The 23245-nt window shown below is 42.0% G+C and overlaps 1 protein-coding gene across 1 annotated transcript; it reads right to left on the bottom strand.

The window, feature by feature from the left end:
• Window positions 1-394: 394 nt before the first annotated feature.
• Window positions 395-23200, bottom strand: wcd (U3 small nucleolar RNA-associated protein 18 homolog wicked). Its single transcript, XM_075688880.1, has 14 exons — window positions 23117-23200; window positions 22822-23012; window positions 22485-22624; window positions 22325-22414; window positions 20125-20186; window positions 19213-19337; window positions 14839-14922; window positions 11931-12105; window positions 7827-7927; window positions 6255-6342; window positions 2918-3041; window positions 1607-1781; window positions 943-1079; window positions 395-508 (listed from the first exon to the last, which is right to left on the bottom strand). The coding sequence occupies exons 2-14, from the start codon at window positions 23002-23004 to the stop codon at window positions 484-486; spliced, it is 1509 nt and encodes a 502-aa protein (XP_075544995.1). The 5' UTR covers window positions 23005-23012; window positions 23117-23200; the 3' UTR covers window positions 395-483.
• Between the last annotated feature and the right edge of the window lie 45 nt (window positions 23201-23245).

Below are 23245 nucleotides of genomic sequence, written 5' to 3'. Positions count from 1 at the left end.
ACTGACAAGTACACTGGAAAATTCCCAATGCCAAGTTTGGACTGCAGTCTTTAATTTCAAGTTGCATTCACAGACAGAGGAGAAAATTAGTTTTATCGTGCAGTCCCTTGTCCGCATACTTTTGCTCACGGGTGTACATATGGGTCGCATCGTATGTCAGGGAACAGAAAGCTGACACTCATACACCCCAGACCATTAAATTTCCCATATTGCTCATTGAGGCTTTTTTGTTTTCACCTCTATTGTGAATGACGTGCCATGCAGTAGGCAAAAAGTAAATGTACGCCAAAATTTTGTGGCAGGTGCAGCCAGGTAACTTGCACCTTAACAAAACGATTGTGTACATGAATTTCACAAGTAGTATGTATACCTGCCTTCACCAGCAATACAACAATGGGGACACAATGGCGAGATTTATTACAGAGTATTTTACAGAGCCATTCTTCTCCAATTGTGACTTGTGAAAGCATGTCTTGACATGGATCAAAAATTTGAATAGTGCTTGAGCCTGAAAGTTTAAAAAAAAAACACACACACATGAATAAAAGTTATATACTTTTAAACATAGTACTTCTAAAATGAGTAAATCCATTTATGAAAATTACATAGAGGGCTGGATTCTGTAATGATTATTTTTCCGGTTCGTTCTTTTTGCCATTCGTCATTGGCTTTTGCATGTCACTGTGTGCCATTTTCATCAAGATCAACTGCACGGAATGATCATCATTGTCATAGGCATGCCGCCACATGCTACTTAGCACAATGAAAGAAAAGATGAATAGAATAATAATAATAAAAAAAGAATCCTAGCAAAATACTGCTGATACCCTCATTAGCAAACTTCAAAAGTTCCTACAACCTCACTTTCAACTTTCCTTAGTGAATTCAACCATAACTCTCAGTAGCTTTCTAAATGTGCAAAGAGGAAAGCACAGTCTTTACCTGAACAGATGTGCAGTTCCCAAATTGTTCCCACAGAGAAAGTATCCACTGTTGGGCGATATGTCGATACAGTTTGAATATCTGAAGTCGTGCTTTCCTGGGAAGTTGGAGAAGGCAGTCAGACTGGGAAAGTGGACCTGTAAGTACAAGTCAAAGTACTGTTGGTCAAGATATTAACAGTGAACAACCTAGTAGCAGTACAGTCGAGTCGACTCAACTTGTTTTCCACTTGTAAAGCTTGCTTTCCCACACGAGTATGCAAAGTTAATAGTGATACAGTGTGTGCTTTTATTTGACGAGTTATGTGCACAGTTTGTGCATTTTATGAGATGCAAGACATAAGCATGGCCTTCATGACGAAACCATTTGCAACTCAAGGACTTGAGCTTGTGATGAAGGAAAAGGGCTTTTAATAGGTTATTGAATAGCTCAAAAATCACAATGCATTTGAAATATGAAAAGAAAGCACAAAAAACTAAACAAATATGGGGGCTTCTTCCATCAAAAAAATAAAGAAACAGAGCGAGAGACATATTAGCTAAAATAGACTGAATATGTGACACCGGCCGCACATACTACATATTGTTCAACTGCATATGCAAACAAAAATAGAAGTACTAAAACTAAGAAAGAAAACATAACAGCAAGTGTACCGTGTACTTACCATCTTGACAGCATTAGGTTTGAAAGATGAGCTCATGGCTAGCAGTTCCGACGTGCAATTGAACTTCAACTGTGTCACCTCTGTCGTAAGGTTCATAATTTCTTTTAGAGGAGCAGGATACCTTGTTTCAAACAGCTTAGATGTCTCGTAGACATTCACCACACCTGAATCGGACCTAAGGGACAAAAAGAAAGGAAACAGAAACAGCACATAAAGCATAGCTCATTATTATGCAGCCTGCACAGATCAGCACATATGTTACGGTGGTTGAAGCTTATGACAATGTTTACCAAAGAACAAAAAGTTGATTTGTTGAAGAAGTTTCTCAAGTGCAAGAGCTCTGCAAGATTTCAGAGCATGGCAGCACAGTTACTTGCCATCCTCCAACTGCATTCCCTTTCTATTACTATTATTATTATTACATGTCTTATTACTATGATCTCTTTCTTGTTTTTTCACCAGCATGCCACCATGTAGAGCCTTGATCACAGATCAAATGCAAGATTTCAATTCTCTGAACTATCTCATGCTCTGTAATAAGTGAAAACACAGTGCTCAGACTAGTTATTCATGCAAGTGCTCAGCTGTTTGCAAGTAGCATGCTGTCCTGATCAGCTTGGCGAGAGTTGCTATTGATATATGTATGTACTTTTTCATGCAATGGTCCAAGGCACAGAGCAAACCTTCGTGATGTCCTGTAGCAATAAAGATAAGTATGATGATATTGCGTATAAAAGAAAATAAACAAACAAAAGTACTGTGGGCATTTCTACTGGTTGTGCTTGTGTGTGGCAGCCACAGCAATGGCAGGGACAGAACTAACTAGCATATCTTGACAGTTGTGATGATCTTGTTCACTCACATGATTTTCTAAATGTTGTTTAAGATGCCTTCTAAATAACTATTTGCCACATACCAATTGTACGCAATTTATCGTCTGTACTAGTACCCAAGGCTGCATGCAGGTAATGTATTTTCTTTTGTGAGTGCTTCTGTTTGTAGTAATTAATGACTGCTGAATGCTTATTTGATGTTTATTCCTGTTGTTTGCTTAACTAGTACTTGATCTTAACTAGTAATAGTATCTTGAGCATTGAAACCAAACCGGTTCAGAGAAACAAGTATTGTGCTAGCAAATTTATGGTGCTATGATACTTATCAGTGTTTTTTTGCTATGGTTAAGAGGCCTTTGACTGTCATTTAACACAAAGAAATGACAAGCCAAGAATGTCGTGCCAGTACTCCTTTAAAACATAATGAAACAAAAATTAAGTAAGTAATAAAAAAAAAAGTTCATTACGAGACGCATACCCTGAAGCAAGAAACTGTCCATTTGGCGAAGCAGCCAGAGAGAGCCCATCTAGGCATCCATGATCCGTGAAACGATGCCGGCAGCGACGACTCTTCATGTCCCAAATGCAGACATCACTGCCACCTGTGCCAGGAAAACAGGAAGTGCCAGACAGAGTTTGCAGCTACAAATATAACACACGCTATTACAGTGAGCAAGACAAATCAGGGGAACTAAGAGGCGACATTTATTTTTACAGCCTACAGGCACTGAAGACAAAGAATGAACGGGGGAAATTGACAAGTGTATTGTAATTGAAATGTAGAAATGACAGTAAAAAAAAGAAAATGATAGTGAACGATAAGACAACTCGCTACAAGGTTGGTGCCAAGCTCACAATCTTCGCATTATGTTTGAAATGCTGCACCAACTGAGCTACAGCAGCATCTGTCCTCCCTGTCCGTTTTCTTCAGTGTTTTTATGTGTGTGTGTAGTAAATTTAGCCCTGTGAGCGCAGCTGCACTGAGACTCGCTGCCATGGCAGTGGATGATATGTATGTACAGTATTTTTCGTTGGAGAGCCCTAATGAGTGGCTGCCCACCAATGCATTCGAATGGAGGCAACTTTTCAAAGGGGGAGGGGGCTATAGAATTTATAATGTGGGGTTTCACGTGCCAAAACCACAATATCTCTTTTAGATGTCGATTCTGTTGATTGAAAACTTACTTTCACCGCATTTGTTACTTCTTCAGAATCATAAAAAGCATAAAGCTGCAGAAAAGATTTAAAATTTTGAATTTTTAGTGAATATTGTGCAAGTTTGAATAGCAAGCACAGAACAACATGAGTTAGAAACACTCACTCATGTTCACACATGGGTCCACATTCTGTCGACCCATGCGAAAACTCATTACAGAAGCATCAAATATGAAAACATCAACTATTTCCTGTCTAGCAGGCTTGAAAGGTGCCTATTTAGACACTTGAAAATAATGCATGGTGCAAAACATAGTGAAAAACAATGAAAGAAGTGAACCTGCTACATGCAACAACACACTGATGCCAAGAAAGAACACCCAACCACCTACATTCTCACTCGTGTTTCTCACTCATGTTATTCTGTGCTTGCTATTCAAACTTGCAGCACTATTCCAATCAGCAGTGTTTCAAGATGTATGCAACGCAATTTAAATATTCTAACTTTCATCAATGCTTTTGCTGTTGATGCAATACCATATTTACTCGCATAATGGACGCACTTTCTTTCTTGAAAAATATGCGTGAAGTTGGGGGGTGCGTTTATTAGGCGAGGTAAAATTTTGGGTGATTTTTTTTCCCCGCGGTCACCTCTAAAAAAGTCAGTTTCGCCCGAAATGCGAACAATTGATTGCAATAGCAAACGTGTAGACAGCTACACGAAGTCAGGGTAGTAGTTTTATCGGCCATATAAACTTTCAAACAATCTCTTCAACGCAAACTGAGCGGCGAGAATGCAGCACGCACAAAGGTATGAGCTGCCATCAATTCAGCGCAGACACAGATCGCCTTGAAGATAGGGCTAGGGCACGCTGCAGCCACACAATGCGCAGTTGCTGCCAGAGTAACCCCCCCAGGGCACCAAGTGCACGAAAGAAGACGGCGTGTTTCCTTGCCAATTTACTCCATTGTACGCGGGAGATTGAGCCGCGATCGTCGGCGCCCTCGATCGCCGGTGTGCATTACGCAGTTGCCAGAGAACAACGCCGCTGCCCCTCCACCCCGGGGCCTTTTGGGCGACAAAAGATGGAGTGCGAGATTTGTCGGCTTCCCTCGGATGCTTTCACTCACACCTACACCATGCGGCACGCAGCGACGACGGCAGCAAAAATGCGCCTGGAATGTCCATATATTTGCTGGCACAATGGAAATATGAGACACGGCACTATTCGGCGTCTGACACAACGTCGGACACAATTGCACCCACCGGATGCCATATCAGATGTCGAATCGTACCGTATGTTTCCTACTTCACGGCAGCAAGTTCAGCGTGCGATCATTATGCGAGAAAAAAAAAAAAGCACCCTCTTTTGATTGGAAAAGTGGCGGCTACGTTCATTACGCAAGTGCATTCGTTATGCGAGTAAATACGGTACGTTGGAGCACACAATTATGTACACAACGCCTGAAAGAGATATGATTAGGGGCAGGCCGTAGTGGGAACTACGGATTAATTCGAACCACCTGGAGTTTTTTTAACGGGCACTCAATGCATGGTACACAGGCGATTTTGTATTTTCTACCCATCGAAATGTGGTTTATTTTGGATGAACAGGAAAGTACTGCACCCGAATGTGGTACTGAACAAAATATGCAGAGAAATTCTGTCTCTAGCAAAATTAGTGTGAACAATTCAGCTCAGCAGTTTAGTTGGTTTCTTTCATAGTGCATTTTCTTTCATTCCACGTCTGCTATACTCCCTTGTCGAGATCATCCTTCGCAAAAAAAAAAAAAAAAAAAACGTGTCATATCCCACACATCTCGATACGTTCAGTCCTCCAGCCAAATGGAATAACCTGCCTTATCACATTGCAGCCAAGCACACCACTAATAAATTTCTAAAACTTGTTCGCACATATCTCATGTCCCGACTGCTATTGGTTTGAGTGCAATGTTTCGTTCAGTTATTTTTACCACATGTCCTCTGTTCACATTTCATTAAGAAGTATATCCTGCTTTTGCAGGGTATAAGTGCAGAGTTCTTTTTATTTTATTTCTAGCATGCCGTCTGCTTGCATGTGTTTTAGCAGCGAATAATTACAACATTATTTAAAACAATTTTTGTACCTTGCATGCTTTGCATCTTGCACGAAGAGGGCCTTTAAGGTATATTGACCTAAATAATAAAAAAAATTACATTTACAGCTGGCCTTTTATGCTACATTTGATATACAATATTGCAATCCCAGCTATTATTATTGTGTATTATCCCACCTATACCTGGATATGCTGCTCTTCCTAAAATACGTTCTCCTCTTTCTGTATGTTTTATTCATAATTTTTTTTCTGCTTATTAAAACAAAAGGCCCTTGTGTGTCCCCTGTCTCAGTTCTTTTTGTTATATCATCAGTTTGCACAACGAAGTTTGTTCCCTGCCTCCAATTTCCACAGAAAACTTTGAAGTTTGTATTTCACAGAACAACATATCCGCTCCCATCATACAATTTCATCAAATACAATAGATCTTACTTAAGCTCAGAAACAGTAGGCAATATGTAACTTACTCAAGAATTAGGTTAAAACAACAATACTTAATGACCATAGCACAAGCTAAAACCAAGTCAAATAAAAATTCCCTGGAATAGTCAAAAGCCGCTTACCAATAGTGTACATCAAAGAGCCATCAGGTGAAAATGCAACGCACTTCACCTGCTTATTCATCTTTAGTGTGTCCAAACACTCCTTTGACTGGAAAAAAAAGATTCTCCTTTGAGTGAATAAGTATGTGGAACAATATCATCAAAGAAAACATGCAAACATCACCTCCACTTACAGAGAATAGCCCTAATAACAAGTCTATCAATTCTCACAGAGATCACATAATTTTACAATATTACCAGAACTTGTTTGGCAAAACTATAATGATTCTCTCTAGGTGAATTTTCTTTAATGCAGGAAGTTCAACAGGGGGCCTGTCAAGACTAATCTAAAAGCAACTTTATTATATTATATATAGGCCTTTTATTGTTATTGGGCACAGTTGTTTCAGACTCTTAAGCACCGCTCGCAGAGGACCAATGTGCATGCTCCTTTCAGCTTACTTCTAGCAGCACCTGCGTGCGACATTCCTGTCTCAATCTGAAAGTGGCCATCGAGATTTCTTTCTTCCTCTTTTGAAAAGCCCTAGAGCTTACAGCTAGCTTACAGGTAATTGAAGTCACAAGTTGCATGAAACATAACAAGCACTATTCCACAGGTGCGCATAATAATAATACTCTCGACATGGAGTAAAAGAGTCCTTCGGCAAAAATTTTTCCCACGCGGCTAAAAGACGCAAATCATCTCATCAAGTTGCTCCAAAGCAAGGACACTTGAAAATGCACACGTCCACTTAGCTACAGGTGCAAAATAAAATGAGGGTGCAGTAATGTGAGCCAAGTGGCCTCTTCCTTATTGCTGCCCTATCGAGGCAACCGTAATATGGCCAACTACACTGAATGTATTATGTCTGAGGCCTTTTCAAAGCAGCGTTTCATGGCATTCTTATTCACTATTTCATCAGTGCATACATAATGCGGTAGAGAAAATACAATCTCTCAATCTCAGCTGCACTGTTTCCGATGTGGCACTGCAACGGCTTTGGACATAAGTAAATTTGTGCAGCTGGTAAACTATATCGTTGTGAACAACTGAGACAAATATTGTTTCCGTAGGTGCAACTGGGAGTCTACACATTATCTAAACAGAATCCTGCTTTTTCTTTACACTACTGTAAAACTCCTGCTACTTTTCTTCCTTATACTTATACAATGGTTACTTGACAGAGTTCTTTAAACGTCAAGACAAAGCAATGGCTCCAGCAAAAGTCGAGCCGCACTGATGGTGTGGTTCCGCAAGCTGCACAGTATTGTCTTTAGTAAACTTATTAGGCGCCTCGGTGCTCGTACTGTGACCAGAGATGGTGCATGTGTAAATCAAGGAATACATGGCACCTTCCCCCTTGGTATGCTTCATGGCATAATACAGATGTATTGTGGCGAAGCTAACTTTAAAATCAATACTGTTTAGTGAATAAACGATGTGTTTTGGCATTTGTTTAATTTGACTCACTGCATAATTCGAATTAATGGAAGTCGTCTGTACATAGCGAAATATATTAATCTTTGTTTTTTTTTTTTGGATCCTAAAGAAAACTGATGATAGTGATATTGCACTCGCAAAACACCACTTACTTTTGCAGAGACAATGTATATTTCACCGAAGCGTCCAGTCAGCACGAAGTACAGTCCATCAGGTGACACATAAAACTGCTTCGTGTTTGTGATGTTGAGACCTAAACAAAGATTGAAAGAGAGAGAATTACACATGTGCTTTCTTTACACATTCTTCAATCATTTTAATATTACAGTTTCATGCAAGAAAGCTTCACATTTGCCATAAGGTGCAAACTATAATTCACATCAGTAAGATGACACTGTACTGTAAACTCCATTCTAAAAGAGAACACCAGATTAGCTTTCAGCCTTTGATTGCAGCCAAGATGTGAAGTGAAGGCCTGTAGAATATGTCTGTGCGATGCTTCATGTCGGAACCTTTTTTCTGATGAAGCTGAATTGTTTCTGTTATGTCTGCCTTGTTATTATTTATGCCTCGTTATCTATTGTTACGCATTGCATATACTTATGTAACCACTACTTTGTGTTTTTGTTACTGTGACCCCCTTTTTTTCTTCATTCAATATAGGGACTTGTGCTAATTGCATATTTGCCTATTTGTAGCACTTTCCTATATTTCTGTATTGACTTCTTTTATTGCCCTCTTTCTATGCTCTTGCTTATGAACAGCAGTACTGAAAATAAATAAATAAATAAATTTAGTCATTCCCTTTAAGGATAGACTATATTGCACATATTTGTTAACCTTAGTGAGCTTCATAAAGCAGAAAATTGAACAAAAGTTTCATTCACAGTAAAAATGGACTGTACAATGCCTTCCTTCATAAAAACATAAGGCTCAGAGAACAGCTGATAAATTATTATTATTATTAAGTGTGCAGAACAACAAACACAAGTAAATAAACTGGTGAGGAAACAGAACAGGCTGATAGCGGTACCTGAGACGGGTGCAATGCCTGCGGTATTTATGTGTAGTACTATATAATCAGTGCTCAGTGTATAGACCGAACAGCTTAAAATGAAATAATTTCTTAGGTAGGAGGACAAATGGCGGATTCCATAGCAAATGGCACAAGAACAGTTCACGAGCATTTGCAGAGTGCCATAACAGCACTTACTTGTCACTCACAGACTACTACAAGGTGCCGCTCACATTTCACGTTCCCAGAAAATACTAAAAATTGTGTCAATTTTGCATCTTCAAGAGCGCGTCTGCCAAAGATGTGAGATATGTGCGGCCAGCATTGATATTGCGCTGTTTGAGTGCGCCATGTATGTGAATTCCAGCCGCTTCAATAGCCCACAAGGGTGCAGCTATATGGTGCTTGTACCACAACGAACTTGCCACCATCCTAAACAGCGAGAAGAGGCGCTATGGAAGCACCCTACATAATAACGCCTTGGCCTCCTCACCCGACCATCCCATTGATGCCCTACTTCCATCCATTCAACTCCGAACAAACGATGGTGGCTACACAGGTAAGGTGGCTAGCACAGGCATAAATAAATGTGTGGCCATTAGACGCGTAAACATCCTGAGAGCGAAAATAGTAAATTAGCTTATTTTTTACACTATAGCACATTTTATTAGCTTATAACATTTTCAATCCTGAAAAAGGTGGTTTAATGTTACTACCGATTCTACTTTCAGTATTAGACTATTTAAATTTTAAGCCTTGCTACCAAGACTAAAAACTTCAATGCAGCAGAGCGAGTTTGCCGAACACACTGCTGACGAGTGCATTCTGCAGTGAGTGTCACTAAACGTTTCCATATGACAGCCTGCAAATGACACTAGCAGCAAAGTGCACTCGCTCAAAATGACACTAAATTTGCCCATGTGAAAGGCGTATTAATTTCAGTGTGTGATTTTTATTCTTATGGTGAGCGACAGCATAACCAAGCGAATGCGGAGCACAGTGGGGGATGAAAAACAGAAGGAGGAAAGCGGAGGAGCAGGGTATAGCAAAAGCATGAGAAGTAGTGCAGTGATGATGGCTATGATATGACACCAGAGTAGCACGCGTCGGCTGGGAGGTCTGTCTGCAGCGGCTGCTGTCAATCGCGTCCACGTGTCACCTACCTGCCTCTCGTGATCTCCAGATTAGCAAGGCAGTCGCGTCACACTTCGCTCCATTTTGCAATGTGCCGCACAAGAGAGATTGTCGGCACCAGCCAATATATCACGAAATGAAAACATGTATACAGCTGCGGTCAAATTTTGCATTAGGGAGTATTGTGACCGTCAGTGAACATTTTAAAAATGTACAGTAAAATCTTGCTGGCACCATCGGACCGTTTTCTTTTCTTTTCTTTTTTTTTTTTCTAATTTCAAAGTATCATACCTGCCAGCCTGGCGAGATAAAAAATCACGAGACTTTTGATTCAGGCCAGGGGAGGGGGGGGGGGTCGTTCAAACTTTCAGGCAGTGTTAGATGAGTTCTTTTGCAGGACTTTGCTCCCTTAAAAAAATTGTCGGAATAGCTTTGCTCAAAACATGGTCCAGACTGACGGCCCTTCACTAGCAGCAGGTGTCGCACATTGATGAGCGGGACTCCGTCCTAGTTTTTCATGCCGTGCTAAAAATCCTCTCACACTCTGCGTTGCTATGCGATATCACGAGTAAATCCAGCATCACCTTAGCAACTCGGTGAAACGTTTTCCATCAGTGTTTTTCATTTTTCCAACCACAGACCACTGCACGTCCCACCTTTCTTCATTCAGAATGTCCTCTGGAAGACTGTGCGCCTGTAGTGTGGCAAACTCAGCTTCGAGAGCATCTAAAGCGTCTTCAGCAGATTCAGTGGAATCTCGAGGCAGCAGCTGAGAAAAACCCTGAATAAGGAAATGAAGACTTGAGAGCGATGCTTGCGAAATAAATTTCAGGTTGGCCACCTCCGCATTCTTCAGAGTCGCATTTCATCAGAGTGGCGTTTCAGAGTGGCGTCCACATCCATAGTGCTTCACCTCATCGCATTTCGGAAATATCTTCCATAGAAGCGGCCCAACGTAGTCGCTGACATGAAAGGGTATAACTGCGAGTCGGCCTAGTTGGAACATATTCATATTTATACTTTTTGTGCGCAAACAAACAGGGACGAAGAATAGGGGCAACACAAGGACGAAGCGCTCGTCCTTGTGTTGCCCCTATTCTTCGTCCCTGTTTGTTTGCGCACAAAAAGTATAAATATGAATGAAAGGGTAGGTTGCGTTTGACGAGGAATCCCGTAAACAGGCACTCCACATGTATGACACTGTCGTCGCACTTGTTCCGGAGAAAGTTCACCATGTTGTCTTGCTACTCAGCGGTGCGAACATAGCTTTGATGCTTCAAGTCACCTTTGACACCACGAGACACACTTACGTCGCATCCACATGCTGTACAAAATGCAAAATGTTCTCCTTTTTTTTATGTCAAGAAGCACGGAAATTCAGAAGTATAAGATTGCAAAAACTTCTGCAAATACCTTTTCTTGGGCTTTGATAGTGCCATGGCATCAAGCACACGAGGATTCTAACTTTACACAGTGCACTGCACACAGACGGCATATCCAACACTAATCATACACTCAAGCAGCAGCAATAAGATGCACCATGGAGGAAGGCATGCATGAAATGCAAGAGCTACATTGGCTCTGGCTTTGGTCCGCTTACTAGGCACCGTAGTCACTTAGTCAATGATACCGATGGTGCTAGTGCAGTCGTTGCTGGTGATGCTGACAATTACATAGTTGCTGTAGATTCTGCGGCGCCGGTTTCGCAAAAACCATTATTGCGCGAACGGAGACCACTTTTCAGGAGATATAAGACAGTGATCTTGCAATCGGAAAGTTCAGTAAAAAATCAGGAGTCTCCCGGGCGAATCAGGAGGGTTGGCAGGTATGAAGTATGCCTACAATTTCAAAAACTTTCATCATGCATAGTCGACACACATGAGTTTCCAGCTTTCAAACAAATATAGCTTGTGGAATACAGTCCAGAAAATGCAGTACTTGCTCAATAAGAGCAGAGTACAGAAAGGATGCAAGGCGTAGGAAGAAAAAAGAAAAAAAAATGCAAAGATAAATGCTGTATCACAGATAAAAGTCGCAAAAGCATAAAACTTCTGGGCAAAAATTAATGCATGAGGGGTGGGGAGGCTACCTCAGCCAGAGTTAGTACCTTTAGGAAAACGGATCTCTGTCGTTTTGCCGGCCATCATGTCATAGCAGAACATGTGGTCCTTCTGCGAAGAGCCGGCCCATATTTCGTGGCCATCCAGAGAAAAGTGAGCACAATATATGGGAAAGCGGTCAAAGTGAACAGCCTGAATCTTGGCATTGGTCTTTCCATCAACCTAAAGAAAAAGAATGCACATCAATAAGGGTCGCTAGGAAAGGCCTTTAAACAAGTTCATAAGTTTTTTGAACATGCACACTGCTGAAAGCACCTTCATCAAAACATTATTGTTCAATGTAAAATTAACAGTTCAAAACTGCCTACGAAGGAAAAAGGCAGTGATAAGATAAAAATTTCAAAAGGTGACTCGAATTTCCTGCCATATGAATCAGTCCGTGAACACAGATGCTGTGATTTGAAACGTAGGTCATTCTCCCCTTAGTATCGTACTTACATAAATCTAACCCATCGTTTTCACAAAAATAGGTCCAAAAGTTGCTAGCACACAATTGGATAAGAAACCAAACCGCATTCGTGGTGTTGGCAACAATCTACCGTAAGAGCCGTCAGATGCAGCGCGATGGCCATCATGAGACGGCTGCAGAGCACATATACTAGAAGGTTGCTGCAGGTCCATTTTGTGCTAGACTACGATCACTTTACGAGATAATATGACTTTCGCAAGATTTTGTGTGACTAGGCACCGGATGCATCAGCCCATACAGCTACCAGCATTTTCGGGGTTGTCCCAAGCCTGCTATATGCGCAGAGCACCAGGAACGCTCTCAGCTGCATGTTTCGACAAGAGTGATGCAGGGTCACGTAAAATCTTGTGGAAATGATTGCTTGAAAATGTAGTGTTGTGTGCTTGGTATCTGTGCCCAATCAAGCACAAGCGGCAACACCGAAGCCATTTTTATTATGAAAGCTCACTTAAAAAAAGTTTCCTTAACTCTTCATTTATTTTTCTGATCACAAACGTGGGGACCTTATATATTTTTCTTTTCCTAAATCGGGTGCATAATTGCATTCAGGTAAACTTTTCTTTCCTTACTTTAAGCCAAGGAAAATAAGTTGCATGTTAGATTTGGGTGTGTGTTAGAATCGTGCAAATACAGTAGTTTCCGAAACGATCAGAACTCAAACGGAAACTGTCAACAAGCAAATTTGAAACAAACAGTTCTCATTTTTGTACGTCATTGAAATTTGCATGGTTTCAAAGATATAGAAACAGCCAGTGTAATGATCAAGCTAGACAGAATGTGTGCACTTATAAAGGAAATTAAAAGAAAACATTATTCGTGAACCATGATTTGTATTATGCGATCATAAGCAAATTTCTTAATGAGTGGCCCCACGGATCTGTCCAGCACATTGCCATGAAGGCACACTGCTCAACAGATAGCCGCAGAGGCAAAATAACTACCATTCAGTGTTTTCAGTTTCTATTCCGAAATTTGCCGTGCCTTTTTCAGTTTTTATTTCCACACGAAGGAAATGTGCGTGTGTGTACATGTGCCCATGCTAACTAGAGATCCTGTTCTCCAACACTGTAGTAGCTCCGATACAGAATAATATTTTAAAGGTCTAGCAAGGGCATGATGTCCTACGTTATTCAGGAAATTAATGACTGGTTTGAGTGAGTGCTACGAGATTGGACCCCAAATAGAATAAGAGTTTATTTGTAACATTATGCAGCTACTGAGCCCCAACGAATACCTAAAGCATAAAAAATAACTAAATAGATAACACTAGGTCTTACAGGCCATTGTGAAGAAAAAATCTTTGAACATTAAAGGAGTAATGATAGCCGAACCTCGATGTTTGTTTTACCTTATGCCATTTGTGCCTCGTTGCTTGGGTGGCACGCTGACACGATATTTAGCTTGCAGCCGAATGGTAGTCACCATCTTGGCTTACTGGTAAAATTACTTTTACTGTCACTTTTTGGTTAAAGGGACACTAAAGTGAAAAATGATTTCTTCTGCATCAGTAAATTACCGTTCTACAACACCAAAGACACCACTCTTACAATGATAAAACGACGTTTGGTAGGCCAGAAAAAGCGCAAGAACGAAATACGGGTGGCGACGCTTAGTACTTGATTTTCCGCACCTGGGGTCTGTGACATCTTGGATTTTGATGGCAGCTTCTAGGGCCCACTAATTATATATAGCGGTACAGATCAACTACATTGTGTTCTAAAGGAACCAAATATTACACATGGCAAGTTTTGGGAACCTTTATTCAGCCAACGCGGCCCAAATGCGAAAACATACTTTGGAATCCTTGACGTCACGCTGACGTACCAGCGCAGGAGTTTCGGCGCGAAATTTAAATACTGATACTTGGACCTTCATTTTCTTATCTAATAACCAAACTATATTTTTGAATTTACTGCCTGGGGGGTTCTCAAACAATGCTTCATTAGTCTGAACTGATTTATTGTTTCGCTTTAGTGTCCCTTTAAAATCGAATTACAGAAAAAAAAATTGGTGTAAATTTTTGGTTTAAACTAAAAAGGCAGAACCTTGGATATGAGTGTAACTGATAAAACAGCATTTTTTCTGGACCTTTGTTTTCTGCTGACGATTCTTGTAGGATGCTTCTATGAAGATAGTCACATTTACGTGGTTACTATGCAGGCTATGCACGAGCTTTTTTTTTTCTTTTCCTCTTTCTTCAATGGCCACAACTGGGAATGCACATTACATGCAAAGTGAGGTTATACAGATAAAAATATGATACATCAATCTTACGGCATCTGCCATTTTTAACAAGCTGTTCCATTATGTTCTGAACAAGTAAGCTAACTAGAGAAATAGATTGGTATTTCAATCCTTTGCAGCTGGGTGGGGATGCTGTGGCAAAAAAAATAAATAAAATAAAAATAAAAGCATGCAAAATTCACCTGGCATATAGTTGCTGTGCCCGAAAGAGCTGCTACAAGAGCCACTTGAGAGTTTGGATGAAACTCGACACTCTTCAGCACGCTCTGAAAGACAAAACAAGACAGAGTGACACAAGAGCTGTTGAATGGATGAGACGCAGAACGCCATAAAATCCTGATCAAGGACCCTCCCACTCAGATAATGCTAGCGCCCTTTTTCCTTTTCACAAGCAGTGGCCACTCCCTTTACAAGTTTTTTGCTACCAATTTCACATGCTATGTCACACTTGTGGCTGAGAGGATGTTCTGCATCTGCCACCATGATTGCAAGTAGCATTGGCTGACACTCCCAGGGCCAGAATTATTAATAAGTACACGTACACAAACACCCAAGAAAGTGGACGAGCTGCCACTTTAGTTCAGTTGGCAGAGCATCGCACCAGTGATGCAGAAGTTGTGGCTCTGGCTCCCACTGGTGGCAAGTTGTATTTTTTTCTTCCATTTTCGTTATTTTTTGCATTTAAATTAAGGTCAAGGAAAGCTCTATGCTTTCCATGGCTTCATTTGTTAGCTACAGAAACTATATTGAGCACCTTGGTTCCCTTGAGTCTTCTCACTCACTTCTCACTCAAAGCATGTTCAGATTTCAGAGAGCCAATGAGCAAGTGTCGTGGCAGGCTTATCGTTGCAGTACTATTTTACCCTTGTTCGGTTCTTTTGACAAAGCATGACAAATGCAGGACCTGTCGACTGCGTCTCTCAGTTAATTATGGCTTAGTCCACTATGTGCGAGGTTGCGCTTTACTGCTTTGCAAGCCTTTCGGTTTTCAGCAGTAATCCAGACGGCACAAACAAGCGAAACAAAACTGCGAATGCAACTGGCCACTGGGGGGTAGCACTGCTGTATACGGCAAAGTTCGAAACTTCCATCTCTGGTTTTGTATGTATGGCCCCTTTTAGGTATGGCATGTTCAATTGTACATGCCAAGATGATGTCTCAATGTCAGAGGCCACCTCATGAAAATATTGTTTGAGATTCTTTGCATATACGTATACCATATTTGCATGATTCTACTGTGCCACCGATTATAACATGCAGTTATATATTAATACACAAATATGAAAAAAAAAAAAAACTTGGTGCTGATTCCACCGCACACATAAAGTAGCAACACCTGGGTCGATGCATAGCACGTACAAACAATTTTATAGAACATACAAAGGCACACAGACATGCACACAGCTTAATCTTAACGGCTAGTCGCTATCGCAGTCCAACGACACCTCCTTTTTGCTGTCTACTGGCCACAGAAAGTAATCTTCAGTTCCATTTAATGCATTAGGAATGCCACACTTCTTGAAGGCTCGCGCAACCACTGTCTGCGGGACCTTGCAATGTCTCCGAGTGTCGCTTTCTTTAGACAACATGTTTGACGACAGTGTGGCTAGCTACCTTACATAAAGCTTTTTCTGGTAAGAAACGGTTTCAGTTTTGATCTTGATAGAATTAGTTACGATTGCAATGCGCATGCAAATATGAACGCACCTTTTACTAAAAAAAATTGCGCCTTAGAATCATGCAAATATGGTACTTACGATAGGACATCAGACCCAAAATATTTCAGTACTTGCCAAATATGTTATGAAAAACAATTGCAAGATGTACATGTCCACATGTATAGCTACAACACCACTGTGTCATCACGTGGTAGTTTATTTTAATTTTATCCCTTTGAGGGACAATGCCATAAATGTACGGCCCCGTGAACAAGTCCCAAATGGTAGATGCCATGTATTTATGGCATCATCTGTATGTTTGAGAAGCACGGGAATTTTTCAACTCTTTGTTGCCCAGCCAGTGCTGCCATCCTGCGTGGATGCAAGAATATGTTTTCCTTTTTTTTTTTGCTTTGCTCTGTAGTCCCTTGGCTTTCATTCAACGACATTTTTATGCTGCCATTTCAGCGACCACTCATGCATCAGTGCATGGGAGGGCACAAAGCGGTTAGTTCTGGTTTCATCTTACATCTGTTCACAGGCGGGCGTAGGTATATACAGCCAATGCCGCTTTATATGAATGATGCTGCTAGGCCTATGTTTTCTTTTCTCGAGACTCAGCTCGCGAAAACTTGATTGTTCCTTGTTTGGGATGGAATGAAGGATTACAGCAAATTTCTAACTCGTTTAGTTCTTCTGACGAGCGCACAACCATAGAGTTTTCTGGCATGCGCTCACATACACGGTTTGATTATGCTATGGGCGTGCACAATGGTTGTTATGTTTGTAAGTGAGTCGAGCGGCGATTCCTCCAATGCGGACCACTACCCAAGTGCCAAATCTGAATAGTATATCTATTTCAGTGCATCTACTTTTCATATTCTTATTATAAGTGTTTATGGAAGCCCATCTGTATCCATGAATAATGAATGCATGTTTATCTATAGAAAATATTTTTTGTTGCTTTATGGTAGGAGGAGGAGGAGGAATAAACTTTATTAGTTGAAATGAGCTGACGGTAAAATCGTCCGAGGTGGGCGGCGTCCCTAGTCCAGGATGCCGTGGGCTTGAGCTGATAGCTTGGCCCTGCTCACCAGGCGATGCTGGTCTTCAGGGCTCGAGCTTATCAGTTGGGCCTCCCACTGCTCGACGGTTGGTCTGGTGATGGGCGGTGTCGATGGATTTTGTTGACATTCCCATACCATGTGGTAGAGGGTATTAAGCGTAGAGCAGAAGGCGCATTTGTGAGTATAGGTCGTAGGGTACATTGCGTGTAGCAGGGTGCCGTGCGGGAATGTGCCGGTCTGTAGTTTTCGGAAGATCACCGCCTCTTCTCTTGTCAGCTGGGGATGCGGGGGTGGATAGATCCTTCTACCCAGTCTGTAGTGGCTCAGGATATCGGCGTATCTTTTCGGGACGCTATCTTGTTGGTCTACCGGTGCTCGTGAACCTGGTGGGATAGCCCGGAGAATGTGATCTCGGGCAGCGGCATTAGCCGCTACATTACCCGCCAGGGACTCGTGTCCCGGGGCCCAGACAATGTACACCTCTGGAAAATTGTCTCGCTTTTCGAGGATGCTCAGGGCTTGTTTGGAAATGCAGCCCTTTTGGTAATTTCTACATGCTGTTTGTGAGGCGGTGATGATCGTGATTAGATCTTCCTCTCGCTGGCCCGTAGTGGCCGCCAGGGCTATCGCCGTTTCTTCCGCGCAGTCGATGTCTGGAGTGCTTACCGAGGCCGCTGCTACCTCTTGTCCTTGGCCGTTGATCACGCTGATAGCGTGGGCCGCTCTGTTCTTGTACTTCGCCGCGTCGGTGTATCGGACTTCTCCTTGTTTTGGTCCTTCGTAGGCCTTACGCAGAGCTTTCACTCTCGCGCGCCTCCTTTCTCTGTGGTATTCAGGGTGCATGTTTCTCGGGATGCTGGCCACCGTGATCTTCTCCCTCAGGGGTAGAGGAACCCGCTGTTTTCTGGACTCATATTCGACTGGGTAGCCCAGTCTTATTAGCGTGTCCCTACCCGTGCTGGTGAGCTTGAGTCGCTCTATCTGGCTCGTCTTGTGGGCCTCTACTAGTTCCTCCCAAGTGTTGTGGATGCCCAGGCTGAGTAGCTTCTCCGTCGACGTCGTCGGTGGAAGCCCCAGTGCCAGCTTGTAGGTCTTTCGTATTAGGGTGTTCAATTTGTCTCTCTCGCTGTTCTTGAGACCCAGGTACGGGGTGCCGTAAGTGACTCTGCTGATTACCAGGGCTTGTATTAATCTGATTGTGTCCAGCTCTTTCAGGCCGTGCTTTTTGTTTGTCACTCTTCGCACCAAGTGCGCGACTTGGGTAACTGTCGCTTGCAGTTTTTTAATGGCGGCGAGACCGGCACCGTCCTTCTGGAGAGTGAGGCCCAGAATACAGAGTGTGTCCACCTTGGGTATGTTGACTCCATTTAGTGTCAACGTTGGGTCAGGTGTCTCCTGCGGAGGCCGCCCTCTTGTCCTCTTTTTGAGGATCAGGAGCTCCGACTTTTCCGGCGCGCATGAAAGACCGCAGGGTGAACAGCAATAAATTCTAATATGCAAATTTCTGAAGCAGTTTGCCGTCTTCCAAGTAGAATTGTATGTGAAACAGTCAACTCCGTTCCCACACCTCAATTATACAGTAAGAGTTCAGGCATGATAAGGACATGTGGGTACAACGAAATTCACTGGAAAATTCAACATTCTTCATTTGTGTTTCTGCTGTATACTTTCAATGATACTGGGTATGCAAGAAATAAGATTAAGATCAATTCTTAACAGGCAGTATCAACTGAGGCTTCTTCAAGGAAATATAGGAGTAGAAGCAGCAAGGGGGATTTCCTTGACGTATTAAAGTAAACATCAAACGAGAGGTTGCTGAAAGTCTTCTTACATTTTCCCTGGACTCAAAGGCCAGTGGTGTACACTTGTGAATTTGCAACGTGCTTGTTGGCAGGTGCTTAGAGTCTCCAACAAATCTAGTTGCTTTTCGCAATATTTCATCATCTTCCTCGTCATCTGCTGGTGCAAAAAGCAAAAAAAGCAACAAAATAATGATTGCATTACTAAAGCTCATGTATGTATAAGTATGTAGCATGAATTACACCAAGTAAGTAAAACAAGTTTTGTGAATATCTATATAGAGACTACCCATGTATCACCCATGTATATTGGCATCACCGCCAATTACAGCCTCCCCAAATATAAATAAAATGAAATGAAATTATGGCGATTAACAACCCAGAAAACAGATGAACAATGAGAGATGCTGGATTAATTTAGAACATCTGGAGCCCTTTAATGCACATTTAAACAGAAGTACACAAGCGCCTCTACATTCCACACCCATGAAAATATGGCTGCCGCAGCCATAATCGAACCCATGACTTCATGCTCAGCAGCACTACAGCACAGCAAATGAGCCACGGCGAGCCCTGGAAATAAAAAGAAATAACCTGCGAGGAGTATAGCCTGTGCAAATAACTGCATACTAGATTGTCAAAATCTTTACCAAAGTAACATGGCACAATGCAATGTTCGAGAAACAATTAGTTATATCATTAGTGCTGCTCTGTAATTAAGTGCAGCACAGTGCTAAGGCAGCTCAAGATTGATCTTTATTTGCAATTTATGAGATGCATCACACATTGCTATGATGCCAGCATTCAAAGAAAAAAGGTTTGTGTATAACCTCTGCCAATGATTTGTAGCTAAACTTCAAGTATGTTAAATGGTGGTTATATGCTTAAAAATCCAGTATGTGTTTAGCGCTCGGAATACTAAGGAGACCAAAAACGTGGCGAACCTGATGGTTTGTCGGCGTCACTTTGCTCTGCCCACCTTGGTACGCCCATAATTTTTGTGTACCTGAAAAGAAAAACAAATTTCAAGCAAGCTACTTGTGAAGACAGGCACCTGCACTCAAGTGCTATTAATTCAAACTTGCTGGGAGCAGCCAATTTGGTCTGAAGTACCCAAAAGTGCTTCAAATCCCATGGCTCTCAAGTCCCACTCATGGCTCTAAAGCCAGTGAAGAGAGAGGCAAACTCTCGCCTTCATCCTCCAGAGACTCTTATACTATGTATCGCCAACTCTATGCATAGCATTGAAAGCTATGGATCATAGCAGCCAATGAGAAAGACAGTACACACAAAAAAAAACACCCTTTGCAGATGTATGGCAATCTGAACAACTCATACATCAAGGAGAGCAAAGCTGTATGAGGGAGTTTTGCCCTTCAAATGTAAAACAGTGCTCTTTTGGGCGTGTTGGAGCAGAGGTCGCTCCGCTATTCTCGCAGGTCCCCTCGGAGGCCCAATGATGATGGGATAAGGCCCCAAGATCAGCAGTGGGCGAGATCCTCAGCATGTCCGTGGATGCCAAAGCCAACGCCAATGAGATGCCGATAGGATGCTGGTCGTGTGGGAATAAAAACACAGAGGTGCTTGGTTTGCCACCCCAACTAACATTTATTTTAGCCAAAAGGCCTAGGCACAATACACGAAGAATGTTTGTAGACTTTGGGTGCCTCCTAGCTGAACTCCAAAGTGGAGTCAGTTAAACGAGGCGTGAGAAATAAAAATTACTAAATACTGGCTAAGATAAAAAGAAACTGTTATCTATTTAAGTGAGGTATACGCAAGGTAACTTTTATACTACAACTCTTGATAATTATGCTTCAAAGCAAATTTAAGACTCTGGTGCAGGCTGCATTGCTATCTCTTCGTTGATCGACATCTGATACCGAGCATGCTGCCGCAAGCCACCAACCTCTAACACTGTCACATGAAAACAGTTGTGAAAGTTCCCTTCACAGCTTCGCTGTAAAGAGGCTTTCTTATTACTGCCACTAATCCACCTCCAGGTGACACCAGCTATTTGTAAGGATGACAGAAGTATCAGCAGCACACGATAGACAAGTCCTTATTGCTTCTGTAAAATGTGCAGCTGCTTCTCTGGTCAGATGACGACACCCGCAGCTTTCACTGCACTGAACAGAATTGATGTTATGAAGTGTAGGGCTAGGAGTTCCCACAGGTGCAGAATGATGCGGCCAGGGCTTGAGAACACTCATGCTCTTAGTGAATTTTTTCACTTCTACAGAGGCTGTACATAATTGTTGTGCTTGACACCTAGAACATAGTGGCCCGCACAAACAGGAGGCTCACGAAGCACTGCTGGCACTTCACATACTTTAATCAAAGACAAAATGCTGACTGAAAATTTAGCATACACCATATGCTCAAACACTACCTGCGGCAATTTATCTTGCTTCTATTGACATCTGATACCCCAAAGTCACATCAACAAGCTTTTTTATGGATCTATAAGCTTTTACTTTACATAGATGTATTCTTAATTGCGCCTTCAAAACTAAGGGGGCTGCAGCATTTAGGGAGAGAAATGAAAAAAAGGCAGAGACATTGGCTTGACGACCAGTGCCTGGCCTGCTAGTCAGCCTAAAGGAAATGGGAATGAGGAAAAAAGAAGTCAAGCAAAGTGGTGAAAACAGTAAGCAAATGAATAATTTTCTTAGCACAGTGACGTGCAGGTCAACCACGAGCAATGCAGCACATAATGTATTTTTCTCTCATAATCCTTTGTTACTCATACATCATTAAACTTTACAAAATACATCTATCTGTGACACAGGAACTGCAACCAGGTGGAACAAGAATTCTTCAGCTGCAATAATTTTTTGCCGCTGATAACTTCCGCACAGAAGGTATATACTGGATGCACACGAGACAAATCATTTATGGCAGATCATTAAGCTATGACACTATTAACATGTTAAACACTACTCAAGTGCTAAGTGAAATTAACAGATGTCAAGTGTAATCGGTTCAATAAGGAGGCTATGTCAAAAATTTGTCGACACCAGTTGACAGTGTTCTTTGTGATAACTCTGTGGCAAAAGCTTACTGGGCCTTCAAGAAAAAAATGAATGACAAGTGATGTCGACAAGTGTATAGAAGTGTATAGATGCTTTACGTTGCACTTACTTTTTTCTCAAGTGATCAGAATACTCGTCCGTCTTTCTAGCCATCTTGTGAAGTGGCCGCCCGTCAGTGTGCTCCTCTTTGTCTTCCCCTCTGCAAAGGCAAGACGTAGTATAAAATATTCGACATTGGCCACTGACGACTCGTAAGGGGAAGTGCTCACTGGATGTCATTGTCGTCTTCGTCCTGCCAAGCAGGCTTCTTCACGGCATGTTGCGGCAGTAATTCAATGCTCTCTGCATCACTTTCATCCTCACACTCAGACGTTTTTCGCTTAGATGTCTTCTTCCTCTGTCTTCTAACCTGCGAAATAGCGCCACACAGTATTTGTATATGTACGCATTGATAGGTCGGTGGACGCTCGCTTCGGTGAACATCTGCATGGAACACGGCGGTAAATGAAGGATGCTTTACATTAGATTAGGGAATTCGTAGCCTTGATGGTGCGACAAATGCGATGTTACAAAACAAGAAACAAATGAGCAGTAGAAACGACTCACGTGGGACGACTCGACCGGATCGCGACATGACCCAAACACTAGCTTCTCTAAGCTCTCTTCTTCGGAGTCCTTTTCGGCTTCGTCACTGCTTCCTTCATCTTCTATTATATCAACAGACTTGGTAATGGGTACGCCGTCTTGTCTGGCCGGCAGTAGCTTCGTCTCGACAGCTGTACGCAGCATAGTGTCACCTGGAAACAGAGCATGCTCTATGTATTTCACAGTTCGCTTTACGCCGGGGGATGAAGCTAAAGTGTGTAAAGAAAGCTTGGGCAGCCAGAATTCAGTAAGTTACCTTGAAAAGTTGAAAAACACGGAAAACAGCGTGGTTACGATGGCAGCCGACGGCTGATGTGGTAGCGATGGCGATTGTTCTATTGGTTCTATTCATAGAGTTTCTCTATGGTTCTATTATTGAAGCTTA

Source organism: Dermacentor variabilis, chromosome 4 (genome assembly GCF_050947875.1).
Source record: "Dermacentor variabilis isolate Ectoservices chromosome 4, ASM5094787v1, whole genome shotgun sequence".
NCBI lineage: Eukaryota > Metazoa > Arthropoda > Arachnida > Ixodida > Ixodidae > Dermacentor > Dermacentor variabilis.
Note: the sequence above shows the minus strand (reverse complement) of the source record. Positions and strands in the feature narration are given on the sequence as shown.